This window comes from Cibotium barometz, chromosome 44, assembly GCF_041138505.1.
Source record: "Cibotium barometz isolate CiBa-2024 chromosome 44, ASM4113850v1, whole genome shotgun sequence".
Taxonomy (NCBI): Eukaryota; Viridiplantae; Streptophyta; class Polypodiopsida; order Cyatheales; family Cibotiaceae; genus Cibotium; species Cibotium barometz.
In genome coordinates this window covers 11876619-11898389 of record NC_141089.1, presented here as the reverse complement: position 1 = coordinate 11898389, position 21771 = coordinate 11876619, and the positions used below count along the sequence as shown (strand labels likewise).

Sequence of the window (21771 nt, the reverse complement as noted above, 5' to 3'; positions counted from 1 at the left end):
AATCAGTGTTCTTCAATCATTCAATCAACTGCATCCAATCGTTTGATAGTACCTTTCTGATCGTCAATTTCTACAATCATCCATTCTTCTCCAATCTCTGATCTAAGAGTTTAATCGATGATTTCTCCTGTAGTCCAATTAACGATTCTTCATCTCCAATTATCAATCAAATCCTCCAATTGACAATCCGACTGATACTTTTCAAGAGCCTTCTGGAAAGTTCAACAGTATAACAGTTGCTCCTAATATTAATTCAAGCTTTATTTTAGCTTCTTTCCTTCTCCAACAGTTATATATGGCCAACAACTTTGCAAATAATTTGTTTGGTATTTTTTCCAAAGAGGATAAATTGGATGGATCTCTATGGAGTTTTATGATTAAAAAATTTCCTTGATGTAAAGGGTTTATGGAGTAACGACCTCTACCCTAGCACAATTGCTTATGTTACTCCTCAAAGGGATCAAGGCCTACAGACCCATCAACAAGTTCTTTAAGTTACAGAAGATGAGATTCACATGATGCTCAAGCTTTGACATTGATTGCCTTGTCAGGTAAAAGACCTATTGTTCCATACATTCGCTCTTATGAAACATCCATGCTCTCGTTTGGAACACTCTAGAAATTATGTATAAGCTAAAAATGATGTAAAGATTACCTTTCTTAGAAGACAACTTAATAATGAAAATATGCAAGAAAAGGAACCCATGAATGAATATTTAACAAAATTACATGACTTGAAAGAACAACTTCTGAAGTCATTCCTCTAAAAAGGACATGACTAACATCATTCTTAACTCTTTGCCTAAATCTTATCCGGGTTTCGATACTTCCCTTTGTCTTTCAAGGCAATGCATTTCTTGTTACCTATTAGAAGCTTGTTAGCTTATTGTTCCAAGAGAAACAATTCAGAAAGAATTTTTCTGAGAGTTCTAATAGTGATTAGGCTCTAGCAAGGATAAGGGTAAGAAATTTAAGTGAACCAGTTCCCATAAAACTTATGAGACTAAGAGTGATTTTGAAAAGCCAAAAAAGGTTACTTGTCAATATTTTACAAAAAGCCCAACTATGCAATTGAAAATTGCTTTAAACTTCAAAATAAGGAAGAGAAGACGAAGAAATCCAACAAGGGTTCCAACAGTTCTACCTCAAAACAAAAAGAAGACTCTACTAATGCCATTGTCCATCAAGACTTCACTCATAAATATTTGCACTTATAAGCCTGAATCAGATACATGTCTTAGTGCAATTGTCATTGACAATTGGTTTCTTAACAATGCTGCTTCTAAGTAGATAACTTCTTAACGAAGTTTGATCAAATATATGGAGACTACACAATGGTCACACTAGTACGTGTACCAATAATGTCTCTTACCCTGTCAAGAGTATTAATGAGATAGTTCTCACTACTACACGTAGTGAAGATCTTTTTCAAAATGTACTTTTTATTCCAAGAATCCATAACCGAGCAATATTGGGTGATCTTAATAGCTTGCAACAAACGAAAAAAAGAAACGAAGCCCTAGACTAATCTTTGACAGTGGTGCCAAATATATTTAGAGCTTACCTTAGCCTAGCTAAAGTGTGTGTCGTTGGATATTGCTTTAGCCGTAATCTGCAACTTCCCGTGTGGATGTGATAGCTCGTCCATCGCACGCTCACTCCGTTGTCACACCCGAATACTCCTTTGCCAAATGAGTGAATGAAAAGCTCTCAATGCTTAGATGGAGGCAAGAAGAGATGGTCCTTTATAATAGTTATTCTCTCTTACAAAGATAGAAAAAGAAGAGGCTAATACAAGAACACCTATCCAAACAAGCATCCATCAAGCAAGTAAGAACACAATAGCATGCAACCACGCAAAAAGAGGAAAAGAAGATAACTCACAAGAAAACTAATGCAAAGGAATAATTGTATATTGCTTATTATAAAAAATGACGTACAAGTGACTAGTTTTCACACTAGGCGCCCTGGCCCAACTTAAAAAGAAGATCCAACCTATATTACTATCCTTAAGAAACTATGTATATACTAAGTCCATAGACTTTCTCTATTCATGGTAAGATTGCTTTATATATTTCAATGTTGTTATACAAAAGATAAGTGCCTATTCGCACAAGTGAGATGACAAAGCGCCTTACAGTAGGTGGAGTGAGAGAATCCGTGCTAGCCAACGCAGTGGTACAAATATCATCAATAATTGTATCAAAAAGGTTTTAACAATCCCTTGATACATGGCATCTTTTCTTTCTTGTATACTCACTTCAAATGTATGTGAAACTTTTTTAAAACATATGTATATATATAAGCATTTAAAATGTCCATCTAGATTGATATTGAGTAATCTATCTAATAATATAGGAACACACCCACTCTTGTTCTTTCAAGAGGGTTGGACCAAAATTGAGCCGAGGGGAGAAAGGTCATCACCATTGAGCATCATGTACCTTTTGAGAAGAATATATTCTAGTCTTTTTTTCTCTAGGTTATCTACCTTTTTAGAAAAATCTATTTTTCGCTAAAAGGGTTATGTGTTTGTCCTCTCTCTCTCTCTCTCTCTCTCTCTCTCTCTCTCACACATACACACACACACACACACACACGCACACACACCATTTTTGCATGCTTGGGAAGTTAGCCATCTTATAGCTCTATCACAAGGTTGCATGCATAAGTTGGAAACCAAGATCTAGTCCTGTAGAGGTTTTGCTTATATGTATCATGGACGACAAAGGGGGACCCGTTTACAAAATGGAGAATGCATCCCAAATCTATTAAAATGGAGAATGCATCCCAAATCTATTATGTATTAACCATGGACAACTTTGGGACAAGAAGAGAAGAGAAAAGAGAAATCCTAGAACGTGGAGCAATCGGCTGGCTGGTTAAGAGTCCCTCCAAAAAAATTCAAACTGCTTCATTGCTGGGACCGCTTGCCTCCCTTTCACATACCACAACAACATGCAGGTATGAAAACTAGCATATGTTAAGTGATGAATCTACTTGAAAAATATGTGCACAGTGCGCGGGCTGAGGACTAGTATATATTAAGGGAGTGATAAATCTACGTGAAATAAATTTGAGAAAAATTCGGTGATGCTCGATGAATATATGCATATTCAAGGAAAGCTTTGAAAAGTATTTGAGGTCTATGCTATGAAAAAAGACAACCCAAAAAATGAGACACTGGAAGGAGAGGATTGACACGCACCAGTTCTCCCAATTAATTCATGCAATAACTGCACATCCTAATAAAATATGATAACGTCAAAAACTACCCAACTCAACGTCAAAATATTTTCTGAAGGGTTCATGTGCATGATCCATATCACAATACATGGAGTAGAGCTACACTACTCGGACTTCTTAGGCTCTTGGAGATGGAATTCAATGCATATCACAGGGGTCTTAATTATGGTGGTCCCTATAATCAAGACACCAGAATTAACACCCTTGTGATATGCATTGAAATGTCAAGATGGATGGAGGAGATGCAATTGCATGATACACATAACATAGACATATGATCCAACAAAAGAGCAAAATCGCTTCAAGGCCATACCCTATGAGTATGTATACATATTCTCTCTCTCTCTCTCTCTCTCTCTCTATATATATATATATATATATATATATATATATATATATATATATATATATATATTACTAACTAATGCCTAATGCCTAAGAGTGTATGTATATTCACTCTATAGGTATCTATTCTATACATACATACATGTATATATTTACATATATTAATGCCTAATGCCTAAGAGTATGTATGTATGTTAGGTCGTGGGAGCCCAAGCAAGAAGTACACGTTGGCTGCACCTTGATGCTCGCTTTCCTCTTCCTTTTCCCGCGAACCGAACGCCCTTGCTTTTCACAGCCATGGCCTACACCGTAACTTTCCTCACCTGTGTGAGCACATGGACATTGCCTTGGCATGCAGCCCTATCGATTTGCGAGACGAACCTCCGTCCTCTTACTCATAGATCAGAGCTGCTGCAGAACTCATAGATCGGAGCTTGGCTGTGCAGCAACTGCATAGAAGCCAGCGCTGCAATCGCATGAAAGCCTGCCTTCTCTACTGCTTACTTCGATTTGCAGAAACTGTGAGGAATCCTTAAAAAAATTAGATCAAGGTCGAAAAGCCATGCTGAATTTCCCATCATAATCGTGATCAAATCTCCCAAATCTTGAGCTGATTCGAGTCTAAACCCTTAATCTAAAGGCATATTCCATAGATTAAGGGATGAAACCCTTAATCTAAAGGCATATTCCATAGCAATTAATATGATGTTGGCTGCCTAATTAGGGATGAAATACGCAGAAATATATCGAACACAAACTCTTCTTAATGTCTGGTGATACATACTGAAGTGGGTCTTCCACACTTTTCTTTCTAAGGATCAAATGTCCGGGCTTGCCAATCTCCACCCCAAAGAGATTCATAGAAAAACCTCGGGAAAAATGCTCTGTATGGGTCCTCTTCTCGCTTCTTCAGTAAATAATCGATGCAATCCTCTACTTCTTTTTTTACATCAAAGTAGACTTGATCTGCTGCTGCTCTGATTTGCAGCTGTTCCTCCCTCCCTGAAAGGAAAACAAAGGAAAATACTACTATTACATAAAGAAGCCTGTGTCAATTTCTGAGGGACAATCACGGCATTACCATGCTCAAGCAGATTGGGGGGGGCGGGGGGGGGGGGGGTGGGTGTCTGTGGCGTGTTAGGCCACTATTTCAAAAGCTTGTAGATCATGTGCGTTCAGTTGGTATTTTTTAAACTAATACTGTGAACCTTGTCCCTATCAAATGATCCACCTTTCTTACATACTTATAAAAGTAGCCCTTGTGAAAAAATGTATCTGTATATTTATCTTGTATTATATAAAAACTATATTATTAAAAACCCCTTCTGTTGAGCTCAAATGCTATCTTCCATGTTTTTAAGTGAACCAAAAAAAACTTTATAGACCATGCACATCTATACCCGCAGTTGGGAAGGGCTTTCCGAAAAGAAAATACATCCGACCAGGCATTTTCGGTGCAAGCAATGGCATATGCATCTCTTGCTCAGCCACTTTCCCGGTTTCCCCACGCCTGCAAAGCAAATATCGCATCATATGTCGCACAGTTGACTCCAAACTTCTTTTCAAGTATGAATTGACATAGCATACCAAATCAAGGAAAACACACATGCATTCATACGGCCACGTGCATGCATGTGTGCAAGTGCACGTAAAAATATCAATGTATGAGCATCAGAACATGGACATTTGCATGACATAGGCACATGTTTGAGCGAGAGAAAGTAAATGTATAAATGTATGTAAATGGAGGTTCATGATGCACGTGCATGTGTGTGTGCAAGTCTGTGAGACTGTGAATGTATGTGCATCGAAGCAAGCATGACACCACACGTGCATGCGTGTGCACGAGAGAGTATGAATGGAAGCAAGCATGACACTGCAAATGCATGCATGTGTGCAGAAGTGTGAATTACCTTAGACGAAGATTGTCAGTATTAGCCTCATCAAAAATCTTGGTGAGGTAAGGTATCTTCTTCATGTCATTGTAATCTAGCACGAGCTGCATGAAGCAAAAGCTTCAGGTTTGGCATGCGTATCAAGAAATGAGGTATTGCTAAGAAGATTACAAGCTCAGGGAGTGAAAAAGTTAACCTCAAGAAGGTCATCTTCACCAATAACACCAAATGGCACGATAGTCACCCCAAAACGTGCTGCAGCTCGCACGAATTCTGGGTGCTCTGGCCAGAATAATTTATATGCTTCCCCCTGATACGAGATTCAAACAAAATAAACTACTTGAACTTTCACGGCGATGAGAGTTTCATTCAGGTTAGATTGTACCTTGCGATGAAGGGCCTCCCTTGCCCCACCGGGATAGAGGAGAGCAGACTCTCTTCTGGAGAGAGTTTTAAGAAAGCTCTTCTTGGTGGCAGGTACAGCTCCAAACACCCGGACATCGTCGATGAATCCGGGCTCCGTAAGGCCTTTCTCCAGAGACCTTGTGAACAGAATAGGGTGTGCCACACCCCGAATAATTTGTTTGCGCTTCAAAAATTCACAAATAAGCACACTTAATTCTAATCCCATAAGCATGTGGTTTCCAACAAGGAGAATTGGACCATCTTCAGGAACTCCAGATAAACCACGAACTATTGCCCCATCCTCCTCCTTGGAGAAGAATACAGGACTGCATAACTTTCGCAGAGGCCTTCAACAAAGAAAATAACGCAAGTTAATGACACTAATTAAGCAGTTTAATCCAGGCATGTTGCATTGATGTTTTGATGCAACAGACCTTACAATGCACAAGTTTCAGAAGTTTAACCCTTAAGCCCTTCTAGCCTAAGAGCATCAACGAAAGGCTAATAATTAAGCAGGAAGGATCAAATCCATGAATAAATAAACATGCTTCAAAAGGCAAATGATTACAGAAACTATGGAAGATCAAAACTGCCATCAAAAGGCTAGCTTCATCTGATTTACGATTCAAATCCCCATGTCTTTACGTACTATCATTGAAAATGATTTTCTCAAGTGGAGCTAACAACAATGTTCTAGAGTGTGCTGGGATTCTTCTTTCTTTCCTTGTTAGGATAAAGACAATACCATTGGACAACCAGGGGTCGAACATATTGGAGAACTTGGGTAAGTCATCTTTCCTTGTAGGTTTACCCATCCCATTTGTGTTTGCCCATGAGCACTGTCACTGGGTAAGTCATCCTTCCTAGTAGGTCACCCATCCCATTTGTGTTTGCCCATGAGCACCTTAACTGGGAGTTCCACAATTTGGTGTATCCATCCAGACCCCAAAACCTCAAGAGACAAGATCGTGGGTGTCCCCGACACCAGCCAATTTCTGAAAATTCCTAGTCTTGCACCTCTTGAATGGCTTCTTTGGATATATCTTTCTTTAACGAAACTTGGTTAACGGATCATTCCAAACAGAGCCAACCACTCAAGAAAGGGGCTTGCCCAAGTTTTCCGATATATCAGATGGGAGCAGCACTCCCAGTGACATGCTTCTAACATGGGCATATGGCGACTCTCTTGGCATGGTGCACCTTACACTGAAAAGAAGCTAGACAGGTAGCCATTCGTAGTCCTGGTAGTGAGCACAGGTGTATGAATAGGATCCTGCTCCCACCTACTTGGGCTTGGAGATTGAACCAAAGAGCAATGAGGAATTCTTCCAGTTTGGTATTTAGAGCAGGAAGGTCTCACGTCTCAGGTCTGTAGGCATAACAGAAATCTCCTCTTGTGTGCCCTTTTGGCAGCTCTCACACTCTCTTTGCAGAGGTAATATGCATCTGTGTTCGACTCAGTTGCATCTGTGCTCAGCTCAGTTGCACTTGGTCCCCTGACGTCCAGATCAATCAACATCTTCATCAGTCCTTCAATCTATATTTAAATTTGTTTTCCTCTTCCACCCTTCGTCCTTATCAAAGCTATCACCTAACTCGCTTCTAGTTCCCAAGTCAATTGTATGCCTTGAATAATTCTTACCTCATCCATGATGCAATGATTGCTTAGCATGATGCTCAAGATGCTAACGGCTGCTTATGCCTCAAGGAAAATTACAGTACAACTTTCCTTGAGCACTCCCAGAAGGTCTTAATTAACTTGAGAGATTCAGCAATGAGAATCTCTGTCAGTAAGAAACGTAGCCTGAGAAAGAGGCAAGCTGACTTCTGTCCTCAACAGGACTCTATCCTTTTCTTCCCCCCTTCACCAGCATCCATGCCTCTTAGTCCATACAAATTCAATGGTTTCTTCACTACAGATACCATCACATACTTAATCTTCATCCTTCAATACAACATTCAGGATAAAATGAGAGGCTTTAGCTGCAATATCAGGCAAGGTCTGAACACCAGTCTTTTCAAACTGGCCTTGGGCCAAAGATCCTCCCGTATGTACCATTTTTCACCACCCATAAGTGCTTTTTATCTGCCCGTAGGCAATGTTGCCGAGAAAGCACCATGTGGGGTTTTGAACCCAGGACCTCCTAGTCCTAGACAAACATCTCTACCACTTGAGCTATTGCCTCATTGGCTTTGAACACCAGTCTCGAAGGGGTATAGGTTTTGATGTCAATCTATAGCGGTAAAGTAGGTCGTCATGAACGTGGTTACAATTTTGGCTGATGTAACAGATATGATTCAAGTTCAGGTAACTTGTTGATCACCGGTGCAAAATCTTGTTCTCTTAAACCATCACCTTGCATAGTTCACTGAGCCCTCTGACCATTAGGACTTTAATCTCAAGAAAATCTTGAGGATAGTAGAGAAAAAATTATGTATGATATCATGTGAGTTGAATAGGAGACCTATTTTTAATTAGGCCATTTACAATTTTACATTTACAGAAGAGGTCATATTTATTAGTTGCCAGTGTTTTTAAAAGAATGTATACATACAAAAAAATGATATGTATATTCACGTTCTTAGAAGAAAAGTCAATCCTAAGCTTCTAGCACAATAACGCACAATAACTATGTGAATACGCCCCTAATCTATATTATTGCCCATCTGATAATTTGCTAAAAACCATAACTTCAAAGCAAAAATTGAATGTTTTCACTTAGGAATCCAAGCATTACAATAAGATCATCCTATGGAAGAGAAGAAATCACTACTTGTTTCGTTCATAAGCTTCCTCGAATTCCTTTGTTGTCGGGTATACATAGTCGGATATGGCATCGAACTTTTTGGATCTCCGGTAAAGCTTAGCTCCCCGAATGACAGTTCCCAAGTCCAACCCTTCTTCCTATCACATTTCAGAGTAATTCAGGAAAGAACACATCCACATTAAAATGTACTTTAAGCTACATTAACAAATAAAACGTAAGGCATCATCTCCATAGTAAAATGCTCTCAAAAAAGTTTGAAGGGCAATGAAAATAAGCTTAGGATACAGACCAGCAGTAATGTGTGACCAGAATCTTTGTAGTACCGAACAATACAATTTTTAAGGGTTTTCTGCAGCCTCTTTGCCTCATCACGACTTGGTAACATTTGATCTTTCCCACTGATCAAAAGAACAATAGCAAAATTCAGGTAGACCTTAGTGCAAGTGCAAGTGGGCCTCTCTCTCTCTCAAATTTTGATGGTGCATCAAAGCAAAGCTTAAGCATGATTAATTAAAGAGACCAAGGTGGATAGAAATGTTACGTACAATACGTTTTTAACAACGAGTACGGATAAGATACGTTAAGTACGTTCATGTTTATTTTTTAAACATATAAATAAAAAATATGACACATTAAAAATTGAGGAATTGGGAAAAGTTGGGGGAAATTGGGAGACCTTGGGAAATTGAGGAGACTTGGAGAAATTAGGGAGAATGGAAGATTTGGGGGAAACTAGGAAATATTGGGAGGCTAGGAGAGATTGGAACAAATGGGGGGAATTGGGAAACATCCACGACAACCCACACCATTATCCCTATCTAGAAGGCAAGAGACCCCTTGGACTCGAATAACTACTCAACCATCCCGATTCACCATAAGTTGGGCAAGATTTCCAAAGAAGTCTTGAAGGCTCGGATCAACTCATGGGCAGATAGGCACCGATAGAGGAGATACAATGAAATGGTTGAAAAGCCCCAAAATTGAGCAAGACTTTGCCACGGACAGGTCCTCTAAAGTGGCTAAATGGTGGAGACATGTCCATGTCACACCGTTGGAAGGTATGCACATTATAATGTGGTCTAGGCCGAATAGTTCCTCCTCAATAGTGGTCCAAGCATCCAATGAGCACACAATGACCAACCAATGTGGACCATTTTATTATTTTTGAAATTTTGTATTATTATTTTTTGGGTTGACACAACGAACCAACCAACTAGCCCATAGCACACTAAAAATAGAGGGAAAGGATTGAGAGGGCCTTTGAGACAATTTCTTATACCATCCATGCGTATTAAACATTAAACATGACCACAACCACTTAACCACAATCCATAAAGAACTTGCACAATGGACATGACACTAGGGTCAGAATGGGCCAACCCCCCTCAAAAGGTATTTTTATTCCAAGTACATGTCACAACCGGGATCGTGAATACAGACACTATCTGCCAAGGCACAACATACATTCAACATCCATCAGATCATAGACATGTTCCATTACATTTGTCACAAATATCAAGAACATATACATCCTCTAAAGACCAAAAGACAACTTTTCACATAACACAGTACTAGGGGCTAAAGTTGAGCCAGCCCCACCCACCGCACCCCCCCCCTCCCCGGGCGAGGTATCTTCATTACCAACAGTGTATTTTCTTGTACAAGATGTGGGTGCCCGGGAGCAGCACCAGATTTATCCAAATCAATATAATACAGAATAGAAAAACAAACCCTTGGTCACCAACCCAAGGCAGAGCAGTCAACAACTGCTCTCTTAATTACCTCAGGGGACCTGTCAGGCCCACCTGAGTGCTAGTACATGATCACACCCTCTAGCTTAAAACTGTCCACACAGCTGTTCGCACAACCATCTATGTTTCAAGCTCTCTGGCCACCTGTACGTTCCACCAGATCATACATATGACCACCATGCTTGCCCGGAATGATATCCTCTCTAGCTTCAAGACTGAAAACAGTGTTTGCAAGTAAACAAGATGGCTAGCTGTGGGGATCTGTGTGTGTTAAACAGTGTTTGCAAGTAAACAAGATGGCTAGCTGTGGGGATCTCTGTGTTAGTACAGAATAGAAAAACAAACCCTTGGTCACCAACCCAAGGCAGAGCAGTCAACAACTGCTCTCTTAATTACCTCAGGGGACCTGTCAGGCCCACCTGAGTGCTAGTACATGATCACACCCTCTAGCTTAAAACTGTCCACACAGCTGTTCGCACAACCATCTATGTTTCAAGCTCTCTGGCCACCTGTATGTTCCACCAAATCATACATATGACCACCATGCTTGCCCGGAACGATATCCTCTCTAGCTTCAAGACTGAAAACAGTGTTTGCAAGTAAACAAGATGGCTAGCTGTGGGGATCTCTGTGTGTTAATCGACCAGCCTTGAGATGCCTTGTATGCAAGTAGACTGCCCTGTGGAGCCCTGTATGCAAGTCGACCAGCAGATAGAGTGAAAAGAGAGAGTCGACCAAGCCTGTCCAGCCCTGCTAAGCACTCAGCCAGCCCATATGCCTGCACTCTAGCTAGCCTTGCTTTTTGCATGTAGAAAAACTGTCGCCCTTCTCTCTGGCAGCCCTTTTTCAGGTACAGTTGGCCACCCTTCAACTCATGTTCATGCCAATATTAGCTGGACCAGCCCAAAAAGGAACTCCCAAGCCCGTATTAGCTGGACCAGGCAATCAAAACAAGTCATACATGCACATGCAATTTCACAGACATATGCTCATGTGGATTAAATCTCCCAACTTGCCATCTTGTACACCAAAGTAGTCCTAACCACAAGCGCCGCCCATGCAGGCCTCCATCATGCTCTTGGATACTCCCAAGGCAACATCTTGGAGATCCTCCCACATGTCACAGCTCTGGAGGATTGTGACAGTACAAGCTTTGGGGGTTTTTCCAAATTCAGGCAAAACCGGATTATCCACATACACAATACCATATCATCATAATCATATACAATGAATCCATAAATCTTGGTCTCATAAAAATTGGCCAATATTTTTCCCCTCAATACACACAGGACAACATTTGCCAATAATCATCTATGGAAATGCCAAATAATAACCAAGATAGAAAATCCACATAACCTCAACCATAAAGAAGATGGTAGAGCTGGTATATAATCCAGCACAAAAAGTACATGAAGCTTGTACAAGAAGTACAATAGGCTAGTACAACACCTAGAACATATGGTACAATCGGTACAAGTACATCAAGTTGGTACACCATTTAGGACATCTGGTACAACAAGTACAATAAGTATAGTGGTTGGTACATCAAGTACAATGATTGGTACAATAAGTACAATGACTGGCCATACAACAAGCGCACTAATTGATACAAGAACTATTGGCATATATGCTATGAGTTATGCCACATATAATATGAGCAGTGCCACATGTGAACATGGGCTAACCAAGGGTACTTTTCTCCTTCTGGGTTTTTCCCCTTGGATACTAGGTGTGAAAGGACACCACACTTATTTGTATTTTGATATTGTGGAGTCAACTTACTTGCTCCACCCATTGTATCTCTTCATATTTCTTTGAGCATCAACCACCATATCTCTCACTCTCTTGAGAGAGCTTGCTGCTGTGTACTTCTCTATGTGTGTCTTTGTTTTCTGTGCAACCCTAATCCAACAGTGGTATTAGAGCTGGCTGCCACCCCTTCTTCACACGCAGTTCTGTCCGCCGGAGATTTCCATCAACAGTCCGCAGTTCCGTCTTTGCCTGTCCGTTCCGTCCAGCGCCTGACATTTCCATCCACTGCAAGCTCGCCGCCCATTTCGGCCACCAGAGGGGGCGGCACTAGTGGGGAGGCCTCCACCCTCGCCCACCGGCGGCTCTTGCACCACAGGAGGAGGCCCAGGGCAGTGCTCAGCCCCACCTGAGGCTTATGTGGCAATCGACGGATTTGTGAGTTTTTTTGTGCCTTGTTACCATCGCTTGCCATGACGTTTCCGTCGTCGAACCCGTCTGACGCCCAGTCGCAGTCACCGTCTTCACACCGACGCCGTCTCGCACCGTCTTCCGGGCCGTCCTCATCTCCGTCACCCATTTCGTTGCTGTCCAATTCCCACGCCGACGCGGTTGCTTGCACTTGTGCCCGCCGTCGGCCTCCCATCGACATTGTACCCGTCACCGTCTTCTATAGCACCCGCCGCCTGCAACAATCTGTCAATGGCTCCCGCCATCGTTGCCTCTAGCAATCTGTCAATGGCTCCCGCCATCGCCGCTTGCAGCTTCTACCACAACAATGCCGCAACTCCTGTAGCAACCCTGCTCCCACCATCGTCACCTCCTCCAACTCTTGCAGCATCCTGTCATCAGCACCCCGTCATTTGCAACACCTTTGCAAATTCAGGTACCTCATTTTTGGTTCAAATCAAGGGGCTTATGTACAATTCTTGGTTCATTGCAAAAATCAGGTGCAAGCAACACTGCAGGGCAACATCTCGGTGCAGGATTCACGGAAAATTTGGGGACTTTTCAGATTTTGGAGATTTTTCAGAATTTGCACAATTGTAATTATAGGACACAAAATTATGGGACTTTTCTAAAATTAGTGCTTAGTCGCACAATTAAAGCTTATTGATACACAGATTTTCGTGGCTTTTGTCAATTATGTGCAATTGACACATAAATCAACCCATTGGTGCTCAAAAATATGAGGATTTTCAGCATTGCTTATTTGCAGCCTTGTATTCATGGCAAAACATTTGCATAGGCCTTTGTGATTGCCTGGCATTGCACTTCGGTGCATTCAGGATTTTGCCTGCAGGCGCTTTTTACAGTATATTTGGTTGCACAGGTTTGCATCTCTCTTGCAAGAGATCTTAGCACATGGCTGGAAATACAAGCGATATATTTGGGGTTTTGTCCCAAGAGGACAAATTGGATGGCAGTAATTGCTCCCTATGGAGTTTCATGGTCGTCCGAAATCTTCTTGTGGCCAAAGGATTATGGGGTTATGTGTCAGGTGAAGATGCACGCCCTGTTGACAAAGCACCTAACATGCCTAGCCGTGGTGCTCAACAAGCTACAGTACCCACTCCTCCCTCACAGGAGCAGAAGAGATGGGATACTCGTGATGCCCAAGCGATGCATTTGATTGCTTTGTCAATAAAGCAATCAATAATACCGCATATTCGGTCTTGCAAGACCTCACGGCGAGCTTGGGATATCATGTATCAGGCAAAGAATGAGGCCAAGGTTGCATTTCTTAAGAAAGAGCTTGAGAACTTGGACATGAATGAAGGTGATAGTATGGCTGATCATCTTACAAAGATCGAGGATCTTCGGGAGCAGTTGCTCAATATTGATGAGGTCATTTCTGAAAAGGAGTTGGTTTCCAAGACACTATCATCTTTGCCAGAAACCTACTTGAACTTCCACACATCGCTCACTCTATATCTATGCGGGGAAACCTTGAATCAATCTTGTTTGAAGAGTTGGTTGGTTTGTTGCTACAGGAGGAGCAAAATCGGAAGACAAATCTTCCAGCATGCGTAGTGATGGGACTTTTACTGCCCAAGACAAGGGCAAGGGAAAAGCCATACATAGTTTTTAGCCAAAGGCTGATTCAAAACAACCTTCACAAAAGGCTAAAAATGATGCCGGCAAACCCAAGAAAAAGGAAAAATGTCACTACTGCAAGAAGCCAAGTCATTAATTGAATGAGTGCAAGAAAAGACTTGCAAAGGAGAAGAAAAAAGAAAGCGGCATGGCTGTAGATTCTTCTTCATCACCTGCACGGAAAGATGATGCATCACTAAATCTCTTGCAAGATAAGTGGACTTTCGTTACTTGCAATTATGATGCATCATTGGAGTATATGTCAGTTAGTGTCAATGAAAGACACGACACATGGTACTTTGACAATGGTCCTTCTAAACACATTACCTCACGGAGGAATTTGTTTAAGAAGCTTATGGCTACCCCTGAAGGCAAGCGGATAACATGTGCAAACAATTCTTCTTATCCAGTTCAGGGTGTTGGTGAGGTGATCCTCACAACAGCATATGGTGCAAACTTATGTCTTCCAAATGTATTGTATGTGCCAAGGATTAAGAAGAACTTGTTGTCCGTCTCCTCTTTTGCTAAAAGCGGATATGCAATCAACTTTAAGGACGACAGATGCATAGTGAAAGACCGTGAAGGTGGCTATGCACTGGTCACTTCCGGCACATTGTACCATGGTTTATATCAGCTTGACAGGTTTGATAGGAGAGAGCATGATGCTCATGTGGTTACCACTCTTACACCTGCCATGCATGAGGCAAAATTGTGGCATGCAAGGTTTGGGCATGTGAATTATGGCAGTTTGATGCTATTACAAAGGCATAAAATGGTACAGGATATGCCTCATGTAAAGCTCCCACCAAAACATGTATGTAAAGGGTGCATATTGGGTAAGATGCACAGATCAACAAGGGCTATCCAGAAATTACAGCTTGTGCACAGTGATGTGTGTAGTGCTATGCGGACGGGTGTATCAATTGAAGGCAAAATCTGATGTATTTGCATGTTTTCAGCATTTTGTGGCACAAGCTGAAAATCAAACAAGTTGCAAAGTGCAAACCCTCCTTCCAGATCAGGGGAGGGAATACATGTCCATTGCTTTCAAAGCATTTATGGCAAAAAAAGCCATAAAGCATCAATGCATGATGCCATATTCTCCTCAGGAAAATGGTGTTGCTGAGAGAAAAAATAGGTCTTTGATGGAAATGGCTAGATGCATGGTTAAAGGCAAAGGATTGCCTCACAAATTCTCGATGGAGCCAATAATGTGTGCTACACATGTGTTGAATAGATGCCCTACCAAAGCATTGAAAACCATCACGTCATATGACACCTGGCACGAAAGAAAACCTAAAGTTGATCACTTTAGAGTTTTGGATGTATAGCATATGCACATGTACCTGAGCAGTTGAGAGGTAAGCTTGATGAAAAAGCAACTAAGTGCATATTTGTGGGTTATAGTAGTGGCAGTAAAGGCTACCGTCTGTTTAATCCTTCCACACAAAGGATTTTGGACAACAAAGATATTGTATTTGCTGAAAATTCAGACCAACCATTGGCTGAACTTTTTGGACAGCCACCTTCGGACCCACATAACATGTTTTAAGGACTTCTCCCATTGGGGATTGATGGCTCAACAGATCAGCCATCGACTTTGCCTAATGGACAGCTTTTGAGTGCTCAAAATCGGTCCATGAATGAGCTCATTATACCTCAAAATGTGGAGGATGTAGTGGAGCAAGAGCGGACAGCAACAGAAGAGGCTAGAGTTGTGCCTCGTTGGCTGCTCCGTACTTTACAAGAAAGCAAACTTTCAGCTCCACTTGGAAGCAGGACTAGAGCTGGTTCACGTAATGCAAGAGAACATGCAGATGTTGCTTGCATGAGTACACTTTGTGATGTAGATGAGCCAGATTCATTTGAAGAGGCTCATGAGGATGAGTATTGGATGTAAGCCATGCAAAATGAGATAGATTCTATCCATAAAAATATCACTTGGGATTTGGTAGACTTGCCTGCTGGAAAGAAGCCCATTGGCACAAAGTGGGTTTACAAGTTGAAAAGAAAGTCTCATGGTACCATTGACAGGTACAAGGCCAGGCTAGTGGCCAAAGGATATGCCCAGCAAAAGGGCATTGATTATGATGAGACTTTCGCACCTACTTCTCGTATGGCCACAGTGGCTGCCCATCATGGATGGAAAGTGCATCAGTTGGACATTAAATCAACTTTTCTCAATGGGGATTCACAAGAAGAAGTGTATGTAAATCAGCCCACTGGTTTTGTGATGCATGGTCATGAAACCAAAGTATGTAAGCTTTGAAAAGCACTTTATGGTCTCAAACAAGCTCCTCGAACTTGGTATTAGAAGATACATACTTATTTGACCACGCAGGGATTTCGCAATAGTCCAATGGAGAGCACCCTCTATGTGAAAGAGGATCATGGCACTTAGATTATGCCCATTCTTTATGTGCATGACATGTTGTAGACTGGGAATGACATGGATAAAATTTCAGCATTCAAAGCTGAATTGCAAATGTCATTTGAGATGACAGATTTGGGATTGTTGCATTATTATTTTGGAATACAATTTGTGCAGACAGATGTTGGGATTTATGTACACCAATCAAAGTACATTCAAAAGTTGTTGCACAAATTCGGGTTTCAAGATTGTAAGCCCATCTCTATTCCGATGGAGCTAGGGCTGAAATTGAGTATGTATGATGTTGGAGACTCTTCGGACATAAGTGTTTACAGCCAAGCAGTGGGAAGCCTCATATACTTATGCAACACACGCCCGGATATTCAGTTTGGGGTTTCCCAGTGTAGCAAATTTATGCACAGCCCAGGTACAAAGCATTGGCAAGCAATGAAGCGGATCTTCCGCTATCTTCAGGTCTCCCTGGATCTTGCGTTGGTATATCCCCGGGAGGCAACTTGCAGTTACATGCTTACAGTGATTCAGACTGGCATTCATGTATATCATGGTTGAACAAAAAGCAGCCCCCTGTTGCCCACAAGGCAGCCTTTACAGCCACTGAGATTGTGTATGGCTGAGGAGATTGATGACTGATCTTCATGAGTGTCAACAAAAACCCACTACCATACTCATTGACAGTCAGAGTGCTATAGCCATGGCACGAAACCCAGTGTTTCATGCAAGTACTAAGCACGTAGAGATTCATTATCACTATGTCAAGGAGAGGATTCATGCAAGGGAGATCTCATTATCTTACTTCTCTACACACTTCTCTACACAGGACAATGTTGCAAATGTGTTCATCATGAAGGCGTTGGCTCGAGAGAAGTTTGAAGCTTTTTGCAAAGCTTTAGGCTTACTCTCCTTCAGAGAGTGATCTCCTCAGACCTTGTACAAGTTCACATTGCCACTATTGGGGGGGGGGGGGATTTATTGGCATATATGCTATGAGTTATGCCACATATAATATGAGTAGTGCCACATGTGAACTTGGGCTAACCAAGGGCACTTTTCTCCCTTTGGGTTTTTCCCCTTGGATATTAGGTGTGAAATGATACCACACTTATTTGTATTTTGATATTGTGGAGTCAACTTACTTGGTCCACACATTATATCTCTTCATCGTTCTTTGAGCATCACATCATCATATCTCTCACTCTCTTGAGAGAGCTTGTTGCTGTGTACTTCTCAGTGTGTGTCTCTACAATGCCAAATACACTTGAAATAGCAAGAATACCGCCATAGAAAAGTTAGAGAGGTGTAGAGACTTCTATAGAGTGTTGTAGACGTGAGTAGCCAACATGGGTAGAGGCTAGTTTTCAACAATAGAGCCCACTCCAATGACGAGAGAGGACTTTAATTTATAGATGTGAGGCTCTCATGAAATAGAATGGCAAGTACAAGCTATAATGACAAGTGGAGAGCTAAAGTTACAAGTGTTAGGCCGCTTGTCTCACTTTGATCAAGTGTTGTGTCACATCTCCCAATTTAAGTGATGGTTCATTCTCATAAACTTCATCTCTAAAAATATCTCTACTCGTAGAGCTAGAGCCAAAGGTGCTTGGCAAGTCTCCCCATTTGCTTCGCTTACAGACGTGATGACACAAACAAAATTTTCATTGGAGGTTGTCCAAAAACACTAACCCTCCTAGATTTTAGGAGTATGTTCCTTTATGTTCCACCTTATTAGAAATGTATGTGGACACCATGTAGAACCTTGTTTCAAAGTTTAATATCTCCCAAATCCTTAGAAGCTCGCCATATATGCGACACTTGAGCTCCAATGCCCATTTTTGTGTCCAAGAAACCATCTCGAGTGACTAGAGCAAGATTCAGGTGCTCGATCTTTAATCTCCCATTCCCAAAGCTTGTACATAAATGCATATCTGGGCATCTCAAAATCCACTAAAAACCCCTTTTGACATTGGAAATGTCCAGGCTCGTGATGGAGGAGGCAATAGCATAGAAGTAATGTGTCTTTTGTTGCTTTGTAGATTTCATGAAGGCCTATGACAACACAGAGATCACCGCTCTTTGCTCGCCCAAAGAGTTGCATTTTCCACTAGATTTGATGTAGAGAGTGTTGGCACTGTAAGTCAGTGATGGGTAGGATTCAAGCTCTAAGTAGAGCATGTCAAGTGAGATTTGTAGCACCATGGAAAAAACCTCTTAAAAACTTGTTTCGCCCAATTTTAAAAAAGAAATTACTTTTTTTTTCCCTTATTCTTTATTTTTGTGGGAATTTTTTTGGGAATGAAATGAGCCCTATTTTACCTCCTTTTTTTTTGTCCACTATAGCTCTTTGATTGTTCATACGTTGGCCATGTTTTCTTTGGCAAATGGTGTCTTTTAATTTACTCATGGATTACAAGTATCACTTTTTCATCTCATAGACCCTTTGGGTCTTTTTGTAGATGTTAATATAAAATCTCTCTCTCTCTCTCTCTCTCTCTCTCTCTCATTTTACCCGTTCTTTTTTCACATTGACACCAAGTGCTACGGAGATAGAGACTCAAGAGTAATCAACACATGCAATTGACAAATGCTTAATTGCCAATCAACTATGTTTTCTAGTGGTTTCTACAAGTTTTTCAAATATTTATAATCTAGAAAGATATTATTTTGCAAAACTCTTGATTTCAAAGCCAAAGGATGAAATGTTTCGAAACAAAACCTCAAAAACAACGAAAAAAACCCTTGAATTGTTTCTTGTGACTATGCTTCATATGTCTATCTTGTGAATTACTTTCACCCGTCCTATCTTCACCACACACTTGCCTGGCCAACTGCTACACTCACTTGACTCCAGAGACAATACTTTCACACCCACTTTCAAGAACCCACCACGAAGTGTCGGCTATTTGACACATTGTTCAGGCCAGCTATGTTGTACGGGCTCCATTTTGAGGAGGTGAACTGGGAGAGGGCGATCAAGAGAGTGCAAGTGATGATGTTTTTAAGCATGATCAAAAGCAAGCCCTCTATACCATATGAGATAGTCTTGGCAGAGTTTCGGGTAGCACCACTGTTCATTGATACTCTCTTCCAAACGATCACCTACATTTCCCATGGGTACACATTGGATAGAGATCACCTATCAAGGACATTTAAGCTTTCCCCAAAGCTTCAGTTCTACAGAGAGCATTTCATTATCTCCACAAAAACATGGACAGGGAGTGCAAAGGGCATCCCATGAGACAGACAGGTATGCATACTCGAGATTTGGGACTTGCTTCAGTGATGTAGAGAGGAAGCCCCACAGAGGTGGGGGATATTAAGGCCACGTTCACGGTCCATGAGGAGGATCCACGAGGAGGACAACACATTACGAGCCTGGACACATGAGGTTCTTCTAATTCCTACATTAACGTACACACATGGTCTATCATCTACATAGCACATTGACCCAGTCTATCCTTTCAACGACAGCTAGCCTTTTACTTTTTGCATGTTGTCTTAATATCCGGTTTACTCATTGATCACATGAAACAGCTTTTTGGTGTCATAGACCTTTCAAGTCTTTCGTAGACATTAATAAACATCTTTCTTTCTTCTTTCTTTCTATAATAGGGCCTTGTGTGAAGACTTTCCCCCCTCCAAAACCACCAACACCATTGTCCCTATCCATTAAAAAAAGAGACCCCACAGACCTCAACAACAACAAGACCATCATGCTAGGCCACATAATGGCCAAGATATATGGGGCAGTATTGGAGGCTGAGATCAGTTTCTTAGCAGAGAGACAAGGCGAGAGAGCCGTTGGCCAAGCAGGCTTCAGGAGGAACTACTCCACTTTGGATCATATACTTACCCTCTCAGTTATTATTGTGGAGGTGAAGGCACAAAAGAAAAAGTGAAAGCAAAAGGTGTACTCCTGTTTTGTGGATTTTCAAACAGGCCTTTGATTCAATCCCTCAATCCCAACTCCTAGATCACCTATAGGCGCTTTGGTTTCCATTAGATATGATATGGGGAGTGATGGTCCTATAGAAGGCCGTGGTAGAGCCCGAGCACCAAGAGGGCTCCTAGGGACCATCAGTAGCGCTACATTGTTCGGGCTGAACATCGATGAGATCTCGTCATTTGTGGTCAGGGCAGGCACATGGCTTGCTCAGGAAGATGTGCCCATTCTGTTGTATGCGGATGACATCGTCCTAATCTCCAACTCTATGGAGGGACTACAGAGATATTTGGATGCATTACAACAATTTTGTAACAACAGAGACCCCCCGGTTAATCTCATGGTATTTAACACTTCATACCGACAGACAGCAAGCAAGTCTTTTCTATATAGAGGACCCCAAGTGGAGATCGTCTCATCTTATGTTTACCTTGTAGTGACCACACAGATCCAATCTTTTCCATGAGACCAAGTGTACAGACTTGCCTGGAGAAAGAGAGTGCGTCCAGGCTCACTTCTAGGACCCCGCACCAAGTGTTGGCTTTTGACACTTTGATGCGCCCACAGTACCGAACAGTGCCCTTTCTGAGGGGGCAGATCTAGGAGATGAGGATTGGAGGAGGACATCAAGACTACATTTGATGCTGCTTCATGCACGATCCACAGCAAGCCATCAGCGCCACATAAGATTATCCTGGCTGAGTTAGAGTCTCCCCATTGGTGATAGATACACAGTACACTGTTCCAGACCATCACCTACATGTGTTGTGTACTTACTGGATGTGGACCGCCTCCCACGGCTGGCCCTTGAGTCCTCCATGCAGAGGGAAAGAGCATATCCTAGTATTCATGAGTGGTCAGCTGGTGTGACTGACATGGTCTTCATACGGATTCTCTCCCCTTTTCAGTATAGTCTTGCCTCACCGTTCCTGGATCTCTCCCGACAAGAGATCAACCACCTTATCCGCCTCAATTTGACAGGGCTCCACCACAAAAACTCCAATTCTACAGAGAGCACTTCTTGCGAGTATCTTATAATGGTTTTATTATGAGGCCTAGATATCTTGCTTATTGCTATTGACCGGCTGAGAGTACCATCACACCATCTACGGGTTGAATCTGGTAGAGCGGAGGGCATCTCCCTGGTCCTGGGAGTAATGGATTTATTATGAGCCCTAGATATCTT

General features: G+C 41.8%; 1 protein-coding gene across 1 annotated transcript in view; it reads right to left on the bottom strand.

Moving 5' to 3' along the window:
* Positions 1-4264: 4264 nt before the first annotated feature.
* The window catches only part of LOC147612964 (phytyl ester synthase 1, chloroplastic-like), a 65867-nt gene continuing 48360 nt past the window's right edge, over positions 4265-21771 (bottom strand). The window contains exons 8-14 of the mRNA XM_086782240.1: positions 8949-9057; positions 8666-8796; positions 5872-6238; positions 5683-5796; positions 5505-5590; positions 4992-5101; positions 4265-4593 (exon numbers count right to left, since the gene is read on the bottom strand). Coding sequence (XP_086638366.1) covers positions 4403-4593; positions 4992-5101; positions 5505-5590; positions 5683-5796; positions 5872-6238; positions 8666-8796; positions 8949-9057 — 1108 coding nt within the window. The 3' untranslated portion in view covers positions 4265-4402. The remainder of the gene's footprint in view (positions 4594-4991; positions 5102-5504; positions 5591-5682; positions 5797-5871; positions 6239-8665; positions 8797-8948; positions 9058-21771) is intronic.